This window comes from Rhincodon typus, chromosome 34 (assembly GCF_021869965.1).
Source record: "Rhincodon typus isolate 14 chromosome 34, sRhiTyp1.1, whole genome shotgun sequence".
NCBI lineage: Eukaryota > Metazoa > Chordata > Chondrichthyes > Orectolobiformes > Rhincodontidae > Rhincodon > Rhincodon typus.
In genome coordinates this window covers 24,129,164-24,147,699 of record NC_063365.1, presented here as the reverse complement: position 1 = coordinate 24,147,699, position 18,536 = coordinate 24,129,164, and the positions used below count along the sequence as shown (strand labels likewise).

Here is an 18,536-nt window from a genome sequence, read left to right as displayed (position 1 = left end):
TGCTGCCTGGCCTGCTGTGTTCATCCAGCTCTACACCTTGTTAGCCCTTTAATTGTGAAAGGTTTGCAGCAGCTATTAAAGGGGAAGTTTTGGTGGGTTGAGGGTGTGTGGGTAACATTAGCAATTTGTATTTACATAGCTTCTTTCATGGAACTAAACATGGAGCATTATCAAACTGAATTTGACATCAAGCCACAAAAAGAGGTATGAGAATTTAATAAAGTAAAAAATAAGGTAGGTTTAGAGGAGAAGGGCTGGGGGCGTGGCGGTCTTCCAGATGTTAATGTGTTGCAAACGGTAAGCTCCCACAAAGGACAATGTGAAAATGAACAGACAATCCTTTTTTTGTGATGTTAATTGTGTTTATATATTGACTGACACACACCAGAAAATACCTCTGAACTTCCTTCATGTTTACACAAGAGGGCGAACATGCAACTTGATAAAATCACCTCTAACTGTGCAACACACCCTCAGCACCAGGCTAGAGTGCCAGACAACTTTTGTGCTCAAGTCTTTGGAGTGAGACCTCAACACCTAAACCTTGGCTCAGACACAATCTAACACTGCAGACTTTCAGAGTAGGATGTAAGAAGGAATTTCTTTACTGAGAGGGTTGTCAGTCTTTGGAATAACCCAGGGAGCTCTGTATGCCCAGCCTTCGAGCATGTCCAAGTCTAGAGATCCATTGTTTTCTGATCACTGAGGGAATGAAGAGAACATAACCACAGGGCGTGAAAGTACCGTTGAGGTAGAAAATCTGTCACTATTTCATTGAATGGGTTAGCAATCTCCAGTAACCAAATGGCTTACTTTAGCTCCTACTTCTTGGCCTGTTAGGAATGATCTCACTCTTACAACACAGGGTGTGACGTGAAGGTGCCAGTGTTGGACTGGGGTGGACAAGGTCAGAAGTCAGACAACACCAGATCATAGTCCAACAGGTTTATTTTGAAATCACAAGCTTTCGGACTACTGCTCCTTTGAAGGAGCAGCGCTGCAAAAGCTTGTGATTTCAAATAAATCTGTTGGGCTATAACCCGGCATCGTGTGACTTCTAACCTTACAATACAGGGAAGTGCATGTTTGCTCCCCTATGCTCCTCCAGGGGGCAGCAACAATGTACCAATCCAGTGACTATGTGAGCTGCATTTTAAGTAAAAATCTGCTGTGATTCTATATCATATTTTAAACAATCAAAATATACCCTGTGAAGAGTTTTAAAATTCATTGAATCATATTCCGTGCAGGTTATTTGAAAAATGCACTAATTAAAATGGTAAATATTTGCCTTCTGAACATTTTACATGAGCTGAAAATGGTATTCTTATCTATTTAACACTAAGAAAACAGTTTTTCACTTTAAAGTTTATTCTCGACAAACAGGAGTCTTATTTTGGTTTTACTTGAATCGGGTTCAAAGTATTTAATTATTATGTTTTTGGCAACCAATCGTTGTTTGTCATGGTACGCTACTAATAGCTTGACTTTAAACAGAGATATTTTTAATCTGCAAAACCACAACTTAAAAAAAGTTTGATGTTTTTAATTTCTACCTTAAGCCAACTCTAAATGTTATCTTATGGCCCAACAATGATTCAATTATTGATAACAAACTTAATTCCCTTTCAAACCACATTCAGACCATGGTGAACCAAGGGAAATTATTACAGATGCGGGAAATCTGAAACAAACACAAAGGATGCTGGAGAAACTGAGCAGGTCTGGCAACATTTGTGGAGAAATAAGCCCACATAATGGAGAAGACTCATTGATTTGAAACATTAACTCTGTTTATCTCTCCCAGATGCTGCCAGACCTGTTGTGTTTCTCCAGCATTCTCTGTGCTTGTTACAGACAAAAGCACAGGAAGGTCTGTACAGGCAATGCCTGGATTGTGAACAGGTTCTGTTCTTGAGTCCATTCACTAGTTAATTTGGACATAAGTCAGAACACAGTGCAGGACAGTACAAAATAGATGTTCGTAAGTACAGGAAACATTCATCTGTTGGATCTTTAAAATTATGCCCCTGTACGGGATTGTGTTCATAAGTATAAACATTAGTAAATCGTATGTTCGTAAATTGGGGAGCCCCTGTAAAATGAAACCAAATCACACAGGTATTGGTGGAGACCAGTCAGGCCACTTAGGCCTGCTCCCCCTTTTAATTAACCCATTACTGATCTGCCCATCAATTCCAAGTACCCATATTAGCTCCATGGTAACCCGACTGAAGAAAAAGAATCCAACAGCCTTGAAAACATATGCATCCGCAACATTTTGGTGGAGAAAGTTCCAAACTTCCATTAATCCTATGAGAAAAATTCCTTCCTAATCTTGATGTTGAGTGGACTGGCTTGATTCCTTAAATGATGCCCCCTCAGTTCCCCCAGCAGGAAATTGTTTCTCTTTATCTCGCCTATCAAATGCTTTTAACATCTGCAAACTGTGCTGCATCCCCATCAAGGCAAACACATCCTCTTGGAAGTTTAGAGCTGAAAGCCCAACACAGTATTCCAGATTGGAGAGGAAGTCATACAGCACAGCACCTGTGTATTCCAATTATCTTGGAGACAAAGAACAATATTCCAGTAGCATTTTTGATTATTTTGTGTATCTATAGACTGATTTCAAAGATTCAAATATGTGGATCCCAAGTCTCTTTGTTTCCCTACAGTCCCTCATTACTCAAAATTTAGAAAATACTTGATGTCTGTTTGAAATACATATCTTGAAAATCTACAGGTGTCATTTGTTACATGAAAAGTTTGGCATGAGGCTCATTACAATAGATGGTGATGAAGCCTGTCTTTTAAGCGACTAAACCTTTTGATGAATTTATAAGATTAGTGTTCCTTGAATGTCATAATCACTATGCCATTCTCAAACAGAAGTGTTTCCAAGTTTCCTTCAGAATCAGTATTAATGTCAATATCAATCTTATGTCAGCACAAGCAAATTTTGGGAAATTTTGACAATAGACAAGCCTGGAGGATATCAGCTTGGAACAGTAGAGTTCCTTACTATAAAATTAGTGCTCTTTCGAACCTCTTTGACCACAATCATATCACAAGAAACAGCTGAGGACTTGCAGCTAATAGTTTAGACCCTTCTATTCCCCATTTTGCTGCAAAACTTGCCCTTTCACTTACTTCTCCAATCCCTTTTGATAAATTCTAAATGATTAAATAGAAGGCACAGCTTTCACATTTTTCTCAATAAGCCTTCTTATTCAGGGAGAACAAGTTTTGTAAGTTAATGAATGTTAACCAATGACAGCATCCTATAACTTTAAACACAGACTATCATACATTCTAATCCCTATACCATCTCCTGGAAAATGCACCCATTGTTTTTCTGTCTTTAGGTTTTGAAGATTAGCTTGGCAGAACTTAGCATCAAATTCCTTTCCAGAGTTAACATGAATGTTCACATCCTTCTCACCAAATATAAAACATTGAGCAATGCACTGATAGGACAGTCAGTGTTAAATTATATGTCCATTGTGGAACTTGCATGCCTTTTTCAGACTCCTTTAAGTCTGAGCACATCGGTCTTTTTTTGCATTTATCTTAATTTTTCTGACAAGTCTATAGCTTCCTTCCTCCACAGCAAGAGACAAAGACAGTCTCAAAGGGATTCGTTGTTGATGTAGATCGAGGGAGTATCTGACATATGTTTAAATGAATTGGAGTTTTAGATTTACTGATAAAGCACATTATTTAAGTGCACTGTGAATTATGTACTAGCAACAGTGGGATGTTATTCCCATCTTGTAATCATTACTGGCTTTGAAATTGTGTAAGAACATTTGACCTTTTCCAAGCCACAACCTTGAAATTGGCTGTAAAAATATCTGGTCCTGATAAAACCTGATTTCTCAGTAGGGTGTTACATTCCTTACCCACATCCCCTGCCATACCCTGAGTTAACCATTTAGACATTAACATCGAGAAACCAAAATGCAGACACTGAAGTCAGCAAAATTTAAAGAGGAAAAATAAAAGCAGTAGTTGTTTGGGGTTTAAACTTTGTAATTGATGAGGAGAAAGGGCAGAGAGGAGAAGATTCTCACAGCTTTGAAGTTCTTGAAATAATAATATAGAAGAGATAATACGGATTGCAACTTCCTTCCATTTATAAGTTTTGATTTTGAGACAGTGAAGAGGATAGGGAGATGGCCTACTGCACAGCACTTGACATCAAATTAATACAATGTAAGTGATCCTCCAGCACTATCTCAAAGAAGAGCTATCCCCAGTGTCCTGGGGATTTATATGTTCAATCCAACATCACAAATAGAGATTATTTTGTTTTTATCACATTGCTGTTTGTGGGAGCTTGCTGTGCAAAAACTGGCTTATGTTTCTGAAAAAAGCGATCACACTGGCTGCAAGGAGCTGCATCAGGTTGTGAAAGGTGCAAGAAGTGACACGTTTTTTAAAAAGAAAATTGTCATGCGTTTAATTATTGCCTGTGGATGCTGCCAATGGCTATGCAGAATAAATGTATTGATTTGTCAATTACTTCCAGATTTATTTGATCCTCATAAAGGTCAGAAAATTCCCGGTTAGAAATTTCCGCTGACCATTTCTTCCTCAGTCTGTGATTGGAAGCAATGCCAGCTCTCTCCTCCAGACAAACAGCACAGACCTGGGGAAGTTCTAAGGAACAATACCTGGTTGAGGCTAGGATTAGAAATATGAAACTTTAAGGCCACTTTACAAACAGCTAGATATTTGCAACCATAGGTGTGGAACAGTTTTATTTGTACAGGATATGACAGAATGCTATAAGAAACCCACCTTTTTGGGAACCCTGCATCATTTCCTGATTTATATCCCCTGCTTTTAACCTCTGTGGTTGTCACATTGAAGCTGCAACGTGTTTGCTTTAAGTCCACTCCGTTCTTGAACCACACAATGAGTCTCATTTCCACTGAATGAAAGATGGTGGGTTTGGGCACCGTATAGTGCAATCAAGGACACACACCAATCTCTCTTTGCCCTCATTAATTAAAAAAAACACAAAGCAGAATTTCACTTTGAAAATGTTATATTTTGTACAGCAGATGAAACAGAGACAAAACAGATAAGCCAAATGCTATCTTAACCAACAGATGATCCATCACTGAAGCAATAAAACCGTTACAGTCAAATGGGAAAAATAAACAATGATTTCGGATCAGCTGCAGCATCCCACATAAAGCAGGAAAAGTTACCTGCACTAAAGGCACAGGTACAGGGAGTTACATTGGACAAATTGCTATCAGTGTTTTTGGAAAATGGATTTCTTAAAAAGGTGGGATATACAGTCAAAGATATTGCATGCCAACAATAAAGGTGAACATTCAGCAAACAGAGTCATCAGCAAACAATGTTAACATTTGGATCTCCGCTGCTTCACAAAAATTGAACTGGAAGTTGGAGTCAGATTTACTGATCTCCTTCACACGTAAACTCAAAAATATAATACAAGTTCATTTACAAGTATTTTATAGTATTATACATCTTATGCTACAAAAGCAAATCTCAATATAAAATTTTTGTAACTTTTTGAAATTGTTAATGCTAACGAATAAGCTTCAACAAATGTTTTTAATTAAAATTGAAGGCTTTAAAAATAAGTTAAGCATCATAAATGCAAAATTATATGCTGCAATTAAAACTGGTCATTAAAAATGAAGGTATAGCTCAGATAATTTCTGCAGCTATGATGAAGATCCTATCCCCACTTCTAAATAATGATTCCTGTTACAATAAAGTTGTCGTATGGGAAATGATGTTTAGGAGCAATAGCAGATGGGTTTAAAAAAAAGTCAAGTCCCTAAATCTTTCCAGAATGTGAAAGCATTCTGCAAAGGAATAAAAATGTGTTGGATAAAGAGATGGTACATTTTCAGAAGTCATTGCTTCTCAAGATTCACTGATTACAAAAACCGAAAGAGTAACTTTTACAACAATTTAATACTTTATAGTTTTCAAGTGCAGTAAAAATATATCTACAGATGTATATTGCAAGTGTAAATTCAACCAACCAACAGGTTTGTTGAGAGAACTCTGCATGCAGTGCTTGTTGTTAAATTGTTCGAAGTAATGTTGAGTAGCTCTACCAAAGAGCTAACAGAGATACTATGGAGCAAATGGCCTCCTTTTGTACTGTATCATTCTATGACCATGGCTTTATGTGGAATTACTGCAAAATGGAATTTAATTCTCATATGTCACACTGCAATGACTTAACAAAACTAAAAATGTTAATCAAATAGGAATGACTGGATGCCTCTTGCAACTACAACAGAGAGGCATGTGCTAGATGGATCTTGCTTGTTAAAAATAACTAATTCTATAATTATCAAGCATGCAGTAGTGGATTCAAAATATGTTCTTCATAGGCCATACAAATTAACACTTTTATTCTGCAGCCCAGTAGCACTTTGTCTGAAACATGGGGCTCTGTGACAATGTAGACTTAACATTTCCATTATAAGGTTGGTTTGAACATCACTATTTGTCCTATAGCCCCTCAGAGAAGGATTTTTACATTGTTTACTGTGCTCCAGATACATATAAAATCAAACACTGGTGTCAGCTTGATGGATGGAAGTCTTCATTCATATATAAAGTTTAACGAAGAGATATCTGACTTTTTTCAAATCTAAATGCAAACATCTGAAGAAACAGATTATGGAGTCTTTTACAAAAGTAAAACCAGAGGTGGATAATAAGCAATTTTCTCTCACTTCTCCCCACCCCAAAAAAACTCATTCAAAAATGCAGGTAAAGCAAGAAATCAAGTTTTCTTTCAAAGAATGGTGATGATACCAATTATTTATTCAAATGAACTGTACAAAGATGCCGATACATCACCATTCAAAAATAAATGATGCAAACTGCCAACAGTTCTGGTCAGTTCCCCAAAATACATTGATTAAAAAGGAATCATAAAATTTTTGGCAGTGTGTTTATCTGATACTCTCATAGAAGGAAGAGAAAACAAAAATGCTCAGTGATGGTGGCCATTTAGTTAATGGTCCATCAAATGTATAGCAATATATTAAATTGCTCAACAGGTTGTCCCTGCGCATCCTGAAAGAATGAGGCTCACATCTGAATTCAAACGGACCTGTCAGTTCCACAGTCAAAATATATGCACTCCCATTCTGCTGCTTTTCATGCATCACCTGGAATGTGGTGATGAACATGGTTCAATCTACAGACCTCACTGATCGCTGCACACAAACCTCTGCTGGAGAGTGGAAGTGGCTTTCTGAAACTGAAAACATTCAGCACTCCGTTCCTCCAATACGTTTTTTTTTGGTGTCAAACATTTTCTGACAAGAAGTCATGGAAGGTTTCTCCACAGCAGTCTCAAATTGTTTCCAGTGCTGGCCAACTCCATTACTATTTTGCATTCAGCCATGGTGTCTGGCCCTGGCAGTGGCAAATGTAGCGGTTTAGAACTCATCACTTCAGGTGGCGCTCATAGGAAAACACATGCTCAAAACACAGGCTCATGCAGCATCAGGTACAAAAACAAAACATGCTCTCCGGTCCCTGGGGTCTGGATGCCACTTGATTAGAAATCCTGACTGGTATTTTTTACTGAGTTGGGCAATTCATGTAAAAAAATTCAAAAAGGTTTCAGCTTTCTGCTGGACCTAATGTATGGTCTGTTCTTCAGGTCTGTACTGTACTTAACAGGATAATAATTGTAATTAAACTTACAAGCCATGTGGGTTTTGCAAAGGGCACTGAAAGGAATCAGGGATCAGAGAATGTGCAAAAGCGAATTTGAGTTTTTTAAGGAAGTACTTGAAAACTAACCATCAGGTGGAAAAAGTGCATATTTAGCAAATTGACATTGTTATTTCTGCAGTTTTACCACAGACGCAATAACTTGTTTGACATAAATTTAAATCAAACTGCTGAATGCTTGAGATAAAATTGCAAAGAAATGCAATACATTTACTTTCTGCTAACATCACCAATGGCAGTTTCTAGAGAGAAAGATACGCTGTAGTTTCAAAGAAAATTGTATAGGATCCTTGGCATTATTCATAGGCACATAGGATATGAAAATGTGGAAGTTACACTAAACATTTATAAAACATTAGTTCAGCCCCAGGTACAGTACTGTGTCCATTTTTGGGAACAGCACTTTAGCAAGCATGAGAATAGCCACGAGAAGGGTGCAGAAGAGATTAACTAAAGTGGTATCAGGAATGTGGGACTACACCTACAGGTAAAATGACCTTCTCTGACTCTATGACAGCTAAAGTAAAAGCACTGGCTTTGTAGCCTAGACATTGGTTGGTGCAGGGTCTATTTTACAGCAATATACCAATGACTCAAGCATCAAATTATGGTTGTCAATGGGGCATAATCCTCACCAGCATCTTGGTAAAGGTATATCATATATATATATTTATTTAAACTTTACGTTTGATACACAAGTCTAAAAAGCTGTAAACAAATGTTAATGATATTTCTCTGTATCATTTTAGTTAAAATCAATGAGGAACCTTTGTTTTATTGGGGCTGTCAGAGAGTAAAAGACTTCCTTGGCACTTCCCATTCTGCCTATTATTAAAAAAATCCACTTCAGTGAAAGGACATTGGCATCTGTCAGGAGCCACATCGCCTTGGCAATTTCATCAACTGAAGCCTCACTGTGCAACTTGAATTAAGAGCTGTTGTAGTGAGGCATTTGTAGCAATGCATAGGTTTTTGAACTTTGCTTTTCTTGGTCATTGAATGTGAAAATGCTGGAATGACAGTGTTGTATTATCATTGCTATACCTGAGAACAATCAGTGAACAGCTAATACAGTTCAAATATTTGGACTCTACACAGATTCAAGAATTTAACTTTTTTTTTGGTTAAAAATATAAAGCAGAAATGCATCTGTTCCTTTCCAGTGTCCATTAGCAGTAGCTGTGATAAAAGGGTTGGATTGCTTTTCCTGCACTTAAGACACTAGGATTTATGCACACTTGTGCAACAAGTATTATCTAAGCGAGGCAACACCGCAGGGATATACTGTGGTCCAGGGAATTGACTTCAAATAACTGAGTCTGCAATGAAGTGCAGCCCAATAAATACAACACAATAAGTTATAATGCAACAGTGGCTTTTCATATTCTGCACAAATATCATGCAAATAATACTGCTGTATTATGCAATAAAATTAGTAGATGAATACACACAGATGCAAGGACAGTCGTAGACAAGACAGAATTTAATACAATCTATACAAAATGTGAACTTAAAATATGCAATTGTTTTTTAAAAAAGATAACTTTTATAATTGCAAAAAATTGTATAAAAATAAATATTCTATGTACACACTCCATTCTGAGGTTAGATCGTCATCACTGCAGAAAGAGCAAAGTAAACTTGAGTTAGTTCAAACTTAGCACTTTAGAAACCAAACAGATATGGAACAAGTAAAGAACAATTAGAAAGGAAATGGAATTTGACCGGTAATGTATTGTATTCCCTAATGCTGAGGAGGAAAGAGTCACATATGACTCACTTTCATTATTTGCTATGAAAGTCAATTCGATTTGATTTTTTTACTTATGCACTCCTTACTTTTACGTCCTGTATGTTATCTCTTCACATTACTCAAACACAAAAGTCAGCTGCTCTGCCTTTACCAAAGTAATATTCACTGCTCCGTGGTCTAATTCAAACAAATCCCAAGTACTGTTTTCAGCTTATTGTGTGTGGGCACCTCAGCAGGAGAGAATAAAACCAAAGGTTATGAATTATCTTAGGCTCAATAATCCTATTTATACTTTTAGGACAATTGTGTGTCATTTAAAATGAAGAGCATGCATGAAATGGCTGGGCTATTATACTCAATATCATGGCGACAAACTCATGTTATTGATGTGTGTTAAAACTTTGGATTGTAACAGGGAGTCAGTGATGTAGACATTTCACTGACCTGGTAACCCAGAACTTCAGGCTAATATTCTGGGGAAGTGGGTTTAAATCCCAATATGGCAGATGATGAAATGTGAATTCAATAAAAATTTGGAATAAAAAGCTGGTGTAATAATGACAACTATCGATTGTCATTTAAAAGAAGTATCTGCCTCACTAAAGGAAGAAAATCTGTTAGTCTACCCTACATGTCACTACAGATCCTCCTAACTGCCCTCTGGACAAATAGGTATGGGCAATAAATGCTGGCATGGCCAGTGATGCTCACATCCCATAAACAAGTGAAAAAAAAACATACAGCATAATTTCCAGCCTCAAAACTTTATCTTACACAAGATTATTCTCATTCTGGACAATGTGGCTCAGCTTCAACGATCAATATATATTCCTACTATACAACTGTCATTGATAATATCGCTGTTTGTTTTATTGTGATCTGATGACATTTTACAGTCCTAATTCATCTTGTCTAATCCTGATTAAATTTGCCAACTGGAGCATAGGAGGTCGAGAGGCGAGCTTATAGAAGTTTATAAAATCATGAGGGGTATAGATGGCAATTGCCTTTTCTCTAGGATGGGGGATTTAAAGACTAGGGGACACATTTTTAAGGTGACAGGAAAGAGATTTAAAAAAGATACAAATCAAAAATTTTTTATATAGAGTTGGTTCGCATGTGAAATGAACTTCCTGAGGAAGTGGTGGATGTGGGCACGATTACAATGTTTAAAAGACATTTGGATAAGTACATGAACAGGAAAGGTTTGGAGGGATATGGGCCAGGAGCAGGCAGGTGGGACTAGTTTGGGATTATGAACACAAACAGAAGTCGCTGGAAAAGCTCAGCAGGTCTGGCAGCATCTGTGAAGAAAAAAATCAGAGTTAACGTTTCGGATTTGGTGACCCTTCCTCAGAACCGGTTCCCATTCTGAGGAAGGGTCCCCAGACCTGAAATGTTAACTCTGATTTTTTTCTTCACAGATGCTGCCAGACCTGCTGAGCTTTTCCAGCAGCTTCTGTTTTTGTTCCTGATTTACAGCATCCGCAGTTCTTTCGGTTTTTAGTTTGGGATTATGTTTGGCATGGACTGGTTGGACAGAAGCGTCTGTTTCCATGCTGTATGACTGTGACTCTATGTATTTTGGTCTGGCACGAACTAACTCAGATTGTACTATTCTACGTTATTCTTGCATGTTGTTAAATGAACTGCAGGTAATTTGGGCTTTGATGGTGCTCACATTTTTAATTATTGCAATAGCTTCTTTCAGACACAATGCTGGAGGGCTTAGAGTCTAATGTGTATTTTAACAACTCATTCACACTTTTACAAGTGTGTAAACTTACTTCTTATTGGGAGGAACTTTATAGCCCAATTAAATGGTTGAGGAATCAAGCTTCTAGGATGAAACTACAGTAACTGCTTTCAAAAAATTGCTTATCCTGCAGCATTTAATTGCAGCATTATGGGATCTACATTAGGAACATGCTTCACATTTACCACACTATAAGCACGAGTGGTTTATAGCCAATTCAAAGACACTCATCAGCATGCTTAAGATGGTCAGGATTCAAGTCATCTCAACATTACTTACTTTATTCCAACAGCCCTGTACAGGTAAACCATCTTCGCCCTGCAGTTTGAAATAGAGAAGTGTTTTACTTTTTTTGACTTCTTTTAAAACCAGCTCTATCATTTTATCCTGTCGTTTGCAAGACCTTTTGCATCCCCTGTTCCCTCCCATGTCCCTCACTTCATCCTACTAAATATTTTGTGTTCGATGAAAATAGCCCTTGCAAAAATTGCAAGAAAAAAGAGCCTGTTCCAATGGGACAGGAAAGCAAATGCTGCATGGTGGTGTTGTAGCTACTTAACTGTCACATGTTTTTGTATTTTAAATGATGCTGGGAATGAACCCAAAGGACTTTTCTGATCCACTGTTTATTGCATTGACATCGATCTAAGAATTAACAGCAATTGCATTAACATCACTATTTTTTGGAAAATGAAACATTATATTTGGTGTTGTGTAAATTTAGTTTTATGTTTGGAATTCTGTACCACAACACATGTCAATATCTGAATACTTTCAATGAAATCTCACCTGCCTATGTCTGTGAAACCTATCTGTCTCATTCAACAAGTTGAAAATTAAAAAAGAAATCCTAAAAATTCACCTTGATTTGTGAAGACCATGGGTCGAAACTTCCACCAAAGGTAAATCTAATGTTACCATGTGCACTACTAACATTCATCGATTTTCTGTAATTTTGTTTTAGTTTTAATGCTTACCAAACAAACCTTTGATCTCTTGCGTGATAATATATTTTGTGCAATTTTGTTTTAAACAAGGAAGTGAATTACTATGGCATCAGGTTATTTTTATAGCCGTCTTATTCTGTGTTCTCCCTGCAGAAAGGGCAGGCAATGGTCTAGTGGTATTATCACCAGACTGTTAATCCAGAGACCCCTATAATGATCCTGGGATTGGGGTTTAATTTCTGGCAGATGGTGAAATTTGGATTCAATTAAAAATCTGGAATTAAAGAGTCTAATGATGACCATGAAACCAGTGACAATTGTTCGGGAAAAACCTTATCTGGTTCACTAATGTCCTTTAGGGAAGGAAACTGCCATCCTTACCTTGTCTGGCCTATATATGACTCCAGACCCACAACAATGTGGTTGACTCCAAATTGCCCTCTAGGCAATTAGGGATGGCCATAAATGCTAGCCTAGCCAGTAGATACCCTCATCCAGCGAATGAATACAAAACAAAGCTCCAGTCTTATTGAAAGCTCGCCAATGTTAGACTTTTGCCTCTGATTAAGTAATGCAATTACATTTGCAATGGCCATACCGGTTGACATTTTAAAGATGTGGATTATATCACATCACAATCCTTTGTCTTCCAACCAAAACAAGTGTGACTATCTCAGTCTCTCCTTTGCAGTTGAACCCCTGAATCACTTCTAACCTTCCTTCAATTGAACTGCACTTCTCCAGGGACTCACTTCTAACTTCAGAGACGTTATATAAAAATTGCTCGTACCTGTGATCCTTATTAATTTGATTGATTTTGATAGATGTGTCTTCTAATTAAATGTTGTTTTCAAAATGAGAAGTCAAGAAGACCTCAAAGGTTGTTAAGGAGGAATTCTGGAAATCTGAAGCCACTGCAAGTATTTCAATTTCTAAGTCAAAAGTTGACAGTGGACACGAACCAACATTTTTGGATTTATGTGTATTCACTTTCATGGACTTGAAAGTTATATTTGACTTGCTATACAGTCCATTGCTGTGGGAGTTGTACATTATTACAGAACAGTAGAATAATCATCCACGGCCACTAATATTGATGCATTTCTCCAATGGAGCCCAATAGTCCACCTTCTTTATGAAATGAATACCACTGCTGTTATTGAAACTATCATGCAGCAAGCAGGCAAACACAAGTGCATGTAAACATACTCTCACCTCCCAATGTCCTTTCCCCTTCCTGCCTAAACACAAGAAATCCTCAACCCCATCCCAGTGAAAACAAAACTATCCTTATTTCTGAAGCATGTCTTTTCATTTGAACCTTCAGCTAAGAACTATGAAATGGTCGGTTTTATTGGAAGGGGTGATAATTCTGAAAAGATTGATAGCGATATGAGTAGACCTTAACTCTTTGCTCCAATTCTCCAGTACCTGTTATTGGTCAAAATGGGTTAATATTAAGACTGGGAACTAGAGGGAGGCACATCATTCATTGTTCGAATGCTAACAGTATACAGTAATTGACATTTCCAGAACAAAGTAATTATTGTGGTAAAGTCAGTTCAAGCTTGAACTCCATTCAATAAGAAAGTAAAAAACATACATCAGCCCTTTTAGCGTGTACACAAGATAGTGTGACCAACTGCCATGGCATTGAAAAGGGAAGCCTTCCCTCGAGCACCTCTGCCAGGAATCTAGCGCCCACTCCCTACTTTCTCAATTTCCTGAGACCAAACTAGCAGATTACAGATCTCTAATCAACTGCATTTCTGAAATCACATGCAGTGGATTTCTGCACCCCAATGAACCCCAATTCAAAATCACATTTATTCTGGACTTGGCACAGTTATATGCAACATGCTTTTTAAAAATTAAATGAAGTTTATAAACTCAAGAACTATAAGCAAGCCTTAAATCTATTGTTCATGCATCGAGCTACTAGTTTCAGTGAAACCCTTTTGCAATTCTATAGTAATATTAAAAAATAAAACATAAAAAGTATGTATTAAATAAAATGTTATACATTTCAAATAGGATTCTTATGTTGTGCTTTACATTAGGCAGAAGTTGATTTCTCACTAAAAAAGATTCAGTTATTTAGCTATAGATCTAATTTGAGGTAATTAGCATTAACCCATTGGTACTCTGTTGTAATGCGCTCAGAGCAGGGTTGAGGGAAGTGACAGAGAAGACAGGGTAGGAGAGAAGTGAGGGATGTTAATTTTTAATTGGATTTGAAAGGGGAAAGAGGAGCATCACTGTAATAAAAAAGGAGGGGTCTGCAAAACCATTCACTGTAGCAGCACCAACTAAGTAAGGGAGGTTTGATGGAGAGTCTGGTTTTTGAAACAGCAAAGGGAAGAGAAAGCCACTGAAATGAAAATGGTCAAATCTGGTATGGGATTTGGGTTAGCAATTTTTACACGGTTGTAGGATGAAAAGAATTTGCATTTATGTGGAGCCTTTCACAATCACAGGATGGTCATCAGTTATTTACTCACAATGGAGTTCTTTTGAAGTGTAGTCTTTGTTTATAGCTGAAAATGCAGCAGTTAAGTTGTGCACAGCAAGCTCCTTCAAACAGCTATTAGATGAGAGATCAGTTTTTAGACAGTTAGAAATTATATATAGCTCAGGATGCCCTCTGTGCTAGAGTGATAAAGATCAGGTGAAGGGTCTACTGTCCAAATAAACTGATTTTCTTCAATTGAATTTAATTCAATGACAATATTTCAAAGCCAAAATACTTGTGGTTGAAAAAATATCAAAATTTGACTGGTAAATAGCACAAAAAGATGGAGAAATGGAGAATGACATGGCATCACATTTACAGAGGTTCATTTTCTCTATCAACCAGCATTGCAGCCAGCTCTCAGGAATAAGATCCTTCAATATTGTCCAACTTGTTTTACAACCCTTCCACAGCAAACTGTCCAAATGGAGCTTTATAAATTGAGGTTTTCAACAGTAATCACTTCACTGATTTCATTTAGAAATGTGTTTCTTCAAGTCCAAGTAGCTAGGGACCAGTGAGTATAATCACTGTCAGGTCTTGTTTGTGGAGATCAACTTTATATTCATTGTTTCAAATTAGTTCCTATTGGTTTGAATCTTCTCTGAAACGAGTTCCTGAGCTTCTCTTCAGATATATTATTTACCTAAGGAGATACTGATTGGTTTATGCTGCTCTGTCAAATTTCTACTATTTGCAAAGTGGACAATATTTTGTGTCAAGTGTTTCTGCACTTGTAGCAAATCTCACAATTACAACAAATGATCTCTGATGAGGTTAGTAAGCGGATCTGTTACTGGCTGCAAAGAGTTTAGATGGCTATGTGGGAATTGAGCTGTACTTTACCTGCATTACACATGGAGCGATTAGTTCACTAGCATGCATGAAGATAGATTAAACGGATTAGCATGCAGGAAGGGAAGGGCGATAACACCATACCAATGGGCAAGGGGCATCAAGACCATCCAGGCCGGGTAAGCCTGGTTCACCTTTCTCTCCTTTAAAGCCTCGGAACCCCTGTTTACAAAATGAACTGACTTGGTTAATACAAAATACATCTGCAATTGACATTCACATAAATGGAGAAAGGAGGGAGGACTTTGAAACTGACAGGTCAACGTTGCAAAAGGTGGCGACATCATTAGAGAGCAACCAGCTCCAAGGATGGCTTACGATGGCTGTTCAGCATCAGACTTGGGGCTCTCACCCTCAGTGTCGGGCTCGCTACGGTCTCACTGACAAATGTTTATAGGCTGTTGGGATTGCAGGTGTGGAGCTCAGGCAGTGAAGCAAAGAAACTGGTAATGGATTTCTGCCACCGCAGGAGGAGCAAATCTTGGTGTGTGAAACCCGCATCACCAGATGTGGCTCAGAACTCTTCCAGAGCCACACTCTGAATGGGAACGCTTAGCTCCTGTGGTAATATGCAACTCGGGGCATTGTTGATGGATACAGGCTGGATTCAAGGAGGGTGAGGCGTTTCCACATCTTGTGTAAAAGCAGTCTTCAGGTCTGCCATGATGGAATCCATTTTGTGGAACCTTTAGGCCAACATTCTTGTTCCTCCCTTATTTTTCCATTACAAATCCAACATTTTCAATTACATCACAAGAACATACCAATGGACAAGGTGCATCTAATCCGGGCACTCCTTGGTCTCCCTTATCCCCTTTGGGCCCTTTAGAACCTCTCTTTCCCTTCTCCCCCTGCAAATAATATCTTTATTAGTCAAGGAACTATGGAAAAAAATGGGGGAAAATTGAAAAAAAAATTGCCATTTATTTTACTCAACTTCATATAAATAAACATTATTGTACTGGATTGAATAAATTGTTCAGTAAACTTCAGTATCACAAAATATATTTTAAGCAAAAATAGTTTAAAAAAAGTTTAAGAGTCTGAATGTGCATTTTAAAAAAAATAGAATCAATGCCTGTTCTCAATTATTTTGATTTAAAAAGTTACGTTGGCCACATTTTTAATGCTTACAATTTCTTTACGAACACCAAAATGAATTGCATACTGAATTAAAGTCCAGAATCAAAATAAATATTAGGGGAAGCAGGGAGAGAGGGAAACTTGCAGACTGAGTAGAAAAAAGGAATAGCTCAAACATTAGGATCATTGTCAGCAATAGAGGGAGATGCTGTTGGAGGAAGGAGCTAGGAGGATAATCTGGGATTAAAGCAGAACAGAAGGAAGGGATGAAGGGGGTAAGGCAGACCTGTTGGAAGGAATAAGAACACAGGAGAAAATGCAGAGCACAAATGAAACAGCACAGCATTATTGAAACATCTACAAAATGATACACACATCAAAACCAGCAACATTTACATCTGTAGTTCTGGAGGAATTAAATGCCACTATATTTTATCTAAGATCAATATGCTAACCTTTACAAATTCATTACTATCTTCTTAATTCTGTTTTAATAATCAAATAACTTAATTTAGCCAGAAAAAATTACAAAGTTAAATCTACCCTTTTAAGAAAAGCAAGCTGTATCTCGAGAGTTAAGCACATTATTTGTCAATTACTGAACGTGACAATAAAAACTAATTGAAATGATCAAGTCACTGATGGATTATTTATTCACAATTCACTGAGAACTATATTTTCCTCTGTTTAATCCAGGCACCAGTTACTGTATTCAATCGGCCATAGCTTCCATATGCCTGATACAAGACACTGAAAACAAGCTCTCCACTCCAAGCTCTGTCACAGCAGGTAGTCACCAGGAGGGCAAAGAATACATTTCATGAGCATCTTTAAAACCTTCCTGAAAAATATGCGATATTCCATTGACTCATTGGAATCTCTTGCCCGAGAACCCTTGCTGCCGAACTGGAGAAGAAGCATCAGTGAAGGTGTTAACCATCCCAAAATCCCTGACCTGCCCAGGGGGAGTCCAAGTTCAAGTACACAGAGAAGAAGGACTGTGCAAAAGTCCAAGCATCCCACCTCTTCAACACAACCTGTAGCAGGATGTGTGGATCCAGCAGCAGATTTTTTACCTCCAGAGTGGTAGAAAGTCATCCCGTCTTGAAGGATCACTTAGGAAGAACAGCTAAAATGTTAGCCCCAGGAAATGTCAGCTATCTCTCTTTCCTTTGTCTTCAAAGGGTTGGGTCCCATTTGTTCACTCCACGACAAACACCATAACTTCCATCTCCCAGAAAGTGTGTAATATTTCCTAGCAGTGACCCCCTATCTTCTGCATAAAACCAACCTTTTCCTAGCTACCATCATTTCTCAGATCACTGGACCTGAAACGTTAACTCTGATTTCTCTCTACAAATGCTGCCAGACCTGCTGAACTTTTCCTGCAATCTCTGATTTTGTCTCCCCTAATGGTCTTCACGAGAATATTTTAACAGTAAACAGATGGAACAATTCCTCTGCTTTCCTTGACACCCTGCTCCTGTTTTATAGATTTCTGCTTTTTGTCAAAAATGGCAGCCAGAGGAAAATATAGCCTCTAGATTTCAGCTTCACTGGAAAATATCATGCAAATTAAAACGACAGTCAAATTCAGTGAGACATGCAAGTCAGCCTTACCCGGCTTCCCTTTTCACCCTTTGGTCCCAGTGAACCCTGCAAAAACAAAACAACATTGGTATGGAATAAAAACCAAAAGAACTGTGGATGCTGTAAATCAGGAACAAAAACAAAGTTGCTGGAAAAGCTCAACAGGTCTGGCAGCATCTGTGGAGGAGAAAACAGAGTTAACGTTTCGGGTCCGGTGTCACGAAACGTTCTGACCCTTCTGAGGAAGGGTCACCGGACGCGAAACGTTAACTCTGTTTTCTC

The 18,536-nt window shown here is 37.9% G+C and overlaps 2 protein-coding genes across 7 annotated transcripts in view; both read right to left on the bottom strand.

Annotated features, from left to right (window-relative positions):
- The window catches only part of LOC109922182 (cGMP-dependent protein kinase 2-like), a 55,608-nt gene extending 50,674 nt beyond the window's left edge, over positions 1-4,934 (bottom strand). Inside the window, exon 1 of the mRNA XM_048616208.1 lies at positions 4,807-4,934. Coding sequence (XP_048472165.1) covers positions 4,807-4,934 — 128 coding nt within the window. The remainder of the gene's footprint in view (positions 1-4,806) is intronic.
- Positions 4,935-5,038: 104 nt separating this feature from the next.
- LOC109915949 (collagen alpha-1(XIII) chain-like) overlaps positions 5,039-18,536 on the bottom strand; it is a 217,392-nt gene continuing 203,894 nt past the window's right edge. For all 6 annotated transcript variants that reach the window (XM_048616393.1, XM_048616392.1, XM_048616394.1 and 3 more), the window contains 4 exons: positions 18,285-18,320; positions 16,346-16,432; positions 11,547-11,585; positions 5,039-9,377 (listed from right to left, as the gene is read on the bottom strand). In XM_048616393.1, the coding sequence (XP_048472350.1) occupies positions 9,375-9,377; positions 11,547-11,585; positions 16,346-16,432; positions 18,285-18,320 (165 nt within the window). In that variant the 3' untranslated portion in view covers positions 5,039-9,374. The remainder of the gene's footprint in view (positions 9,378-11,546; positions 11,586-16,345; positions 16,433-18,284; positions 18,321-18,536) is intronic.